The 3,926-nt window shown below is 38.6% G+C and overlaps 1 protein-coding gene across 1 annotated transcript; it reads left to right on the top strand.

Moving 5' to 3' along the window:
• The first annotated feature begins 361 nt into the window (after positions 1 to 361).
• LOC145317926 (uncharacterized) lies at positions 362 to 3,337 on the top strand. Its single transcript, XM_080159214.1, has 6 exons — positions 362 to 670; positions 910 to 966; positions 1,404 to 1,444; positions 1,782 to 1,919; positions 2,296 to 2,346; positions 2,740 to 3,337. Exons 1-5 carry the CDS (start codon positions 481 to 483, stop codon positions 2,320 to 2,322), a joined length of 453 nt encoding a protein of 150 aa, XP_080015340.1. The 5' UTR covers positions 362 to 480; the 3' UTR covers positions 2,323 to 2,346; positions 2,740 to 3,337.
• Positions 3,338 to 3,926: the final 589 nt, after the last annotated feature.

Raw genomic sequence — 3,926 nt, 5'->3', positions numbered from 1 at the left:
AAAATATGTAGAATATAAAATTAATTAATCCCTGAAAATTTCAGTCTTTTATCTTGAAAAGGAGTTGAGAAAATCACGAAAACGTAAAAATCTAGGAATCGATCTAGCACCCCAAATAACAAACAGACGGACAAAACAAAGTATATATTAGAAGGGCATATACAGTGAGAATCTTCACTAAAAATTTGAGATGTCTATCTTGAATAGGAGCCTAGAAAATCACGTTTCCCCCAATTCAATAATTACGGACAGACGGACGGACGGACATTGTAAAATATAGAGTAGCTTCGCTACTAAAAATGGTAATTTTAAACAGAGTTTTGACTCTCAAAGAACAGTGAGGTATGTGAGGAATGGTAGGCAGCTGTCAAATCAAGAGTACTGAACACCTTGCCAGAACCCAGCTTCGTCAGATTATCCGAGATCAGTGGCAGCGGCCACGCCTCCCGCTTAGTCACGTTGTTCAGATTGCGGAAATCGATGACAAACCTCAACTTAGCCTCTGCTCCAGGTGCAGCCTTCTTTTTCACAGCAAAAATAGGACTAGACCAATCCGAGAAACCCTCCTCAATAATGCCAGCATCCAGCCATTTGGTTAACTGTTCCTTCAATTTAGCATCGTACTCTGGATTCAAAGGAATATTTCTGGCCTTCACAGGTTTAGCTCCAGGTAACAATTCTATATTATATGTCATTAATCTACAATCACCAATATCTGAATCATTCATTGAAAAGATATCAAAATTTTCCAAACAAATTTTAATAATCCTGGGTTTCAATTCTGGATTTTCCTTAATCATCTGGTTTTCATCTAACTTCAATTTTTGAATAATAAACTGTACCCGTTCATGCATTTTTTGCCCCGACAACTTTTCTGGCTTATCCAATTCATTAATTGTTTTATTACAGGTGACATCTTGATTATCCATGATGAAACAATGCCCCATCTTCACATTTCTCAGCAAGGTAATAGGTTTTATTGACGCATTAACCACATTAACCACGCAGGACCCATCTTTCCGTGGCTGATACACCCCCTCAATAATCATAATCCCATTGCCACTTGTCATCTTAGAAGAATTAGGGGACACGTACCAAAGCCCATCATTCTTTAATCCAGTCACATGCACCACAGCGGTAGATCCTCCAGGATAAAAAATAGTTTTATCCAGCAACTTCACATTATACTTCGTTGAATATAACTCTCCAAACCCACCCCCCTCCTTTATCCCTGGCAAGGTAGGTTTAGATGGAATTTCAGAATTCATTCGTCCGGACAAAATAGGAATTTTCTGTATCTCCGCCACCACCTGTTTCTGTAAACAGGAATTAATAGGAACAGATTCCCCACAAAATTCAAACTTATCTTCATCCAAACAAATATTAATTTTATTCTTTTTCAGGAAATCAGATCCAAGATTTACCAACCTACTCGTCACCTCAGGTACATAAAATATCTCCGTAATCACAGCTTGAGTTCCAGCAAATCTAAATTTCAACTCAACATATCCAATAATATTAACTTTCTTTAAATCTACTGAATACGCTGATAATTTAGCAGGACAAAACTCAATTCCATGTTTATCAAGAATTTCTCTAGATATCAAAGAATTAAAATTATTTCCTGTATCAACAATTCCTAACTCCTTCACCGGAATATCAGCCCCAGGCACAAGAAATTCTAAATCCGCACAAATAGGCATTTTCGTTATCTTCAAAAACTTCACAATCTCTTGAAAACACTAGTCATTATAATTAATTAATGTATCTATATATTTTAGATATACATCATTCCACTACACAGCAGTCAGCCCCCCATCTGTCACCAGCCGCCAACATACTGTTCAATTTATGAAATCCTGTACATCTCCCAGACTACCAGCATCACACAGCTACACTCCAAGCCTTTTCTTATACAAGTAAGTACCTCTCGAAGTATTCAACCTTGCATAGGTACCTATCAGAATATAATATATAGTAGATATATATATATATAAATATATATATATAATGTTTTCATTAACACGATCACATCTTGACTGAAGAATAAACAAGACAGTAATACTTTATAAAGTTGAGAGCAATAATGTGAATACAAAACAGCAAAATTAACTATTTACAGTACTATAGCCTATATAATGAATATGAATAAAAGAACGATCTATAAATTTCATCCTAAAATAAGATTTATACATCAAATCAATCATATCCATTACATAGGATATTGCTGAAAATTGTTTCTGGCTATGTCAGCAATCATAGCCTCATACTGTTTCTCATCTCTGCTCTTTTCAGAATCCACAACAGGCCCCACCTGATTGACTGTCTTCTTCAGAAACTGCTCAGGTATTACCCTATTATTAGGCACTCCAGGACCCTCTTTCTTTTCACTACCGGCTGAGAAAAACTTAGCTTTGGTCTTTCCTATGCGAGAATCAGGAGCTGGCGGCTTGCCGTCTCTCTTCTGCCAGCAACTAGCCACTACATGACCTTTTTTCCCACAATACCAACAAATCATAGTTTTAGCCTTCGAATTCAGAGCCCCAATCACGTTCTCAACCTGATCCCAAGGAATATCATCATCCCCTTCAATCCACGCATTATTATCGCCAATCTCAGTCCTGCCCTCCATATCAGATACATGCACTTCACTGATTACAGGCCTAGCCTTTACCTCCCTAGAATCCTCTAGCCTCAACCCTTCCATAGCCTGAGAATAACAGGACGTTACATTTTCAGGTGAAACGTGTCCAGAACGAGCCCAGCTTATATAATGCTGACCTCTGCGAATCAAATAAGTCAAGAAAGCACTGTAATCTTCCAGGTAATGCATAGATTCAATGAAATTAGCCATATCTCTAGCTAAATCAGAAAACAGCAAATTCTTAGCCACATTATTGTAGAAATCACGCCAAGATTGTCTAGAAATTTGACCAGGATGCATAAGCCTAAACAGACGCAATTTAGCATTGAAAAACACATCCACATTCTGACCACTCTTTTGTTTCAGGGCGTAAAAGAATTCGGTAGCCGACTCTGTATCAGCAAAGGGTATCACCAACCTTCTTATCAACAGGTAATAACCTAAAGCACTTAGGGAAGCATTAGCCTCCGGCGTAATAAGCCTCCCCATCTTCTTCCCTTTGCACTCGAAAATCCTATTGTACAGGACGTCCTTGAAAAGCATAGGATCCTCCAACTTTGCGAACCGAGCAACCCTCCATAAGGATAAGAAATAATCCTCAAAATCAATGTTTCCATCCCAAAATGGAGCATCCCGCACAAAATCACTATCCCACTTGACTCCTCTTACAAGACAAAACTCCCTAAACTGCTCCTCTACACTCTGTTGGCTTACACTTCCGCCGGCCACCTTTTTATAGGCCTTAAGCACTTCAGCCCTTTCCTCAATTAATGGAAATATATCCAACAATTGATTCTCATATTCGGTCAGACAACTCTCACGAACATTCATCCAATTTCCATTCCCAACAGGACCCAAAAACTCAATCTGCGAAAACTTCAAATGTCCCAGAGCACTTTTCACCCTTTTAGCCTCAAAATTTGTAGAATCCAATTTAGCCTCCACACTCAAACGATTAATGAAAGATGTATTAAACGAATCATCTCCCGTCGCTTTGACTGCAGATACACTAGCCCCCATACTTGTCTCATACAAAAAACCGCTAATATCTCCATCCACTGGCAATTGCGCCACCTTTTTCTTAATAGTAGCCAAATCAACATCATAACCTAACTTCTTATGCTCATCAGAGTTCTTAAACTCTTTCACCTTATTCTCCAGCCGTTTATTCGCCGCCGTTAACTTATCCACCTGACCTTTGACAGTCGTATGCTCCTGCAACATTGCCCTAACATATTTTTTTATGCTTTCAGGCACAACGTCATTCTCCACCTCGCCCAAC

The sequence above is a fragment of the Acartia tonsa genome, chromosome 4 (assembly GCF_053477335.1).
Source record: "Acartia tonsa isolate MP-2025a chromosome 4, ASM5347733v1, whole genome shotgun sequence".
Classification (NCBI taxonomy): Eukaryota; Metazoa; Arthropoda; class Copepoda; order Calanoida; family Acartiidae; genus Acartia; species Acartia tonsa.
The sequence above is the reverse complement of the archived record's forward strand: the minus strand, read 5'-3'. Positions and strand labels throughout refer to the sequence as shown.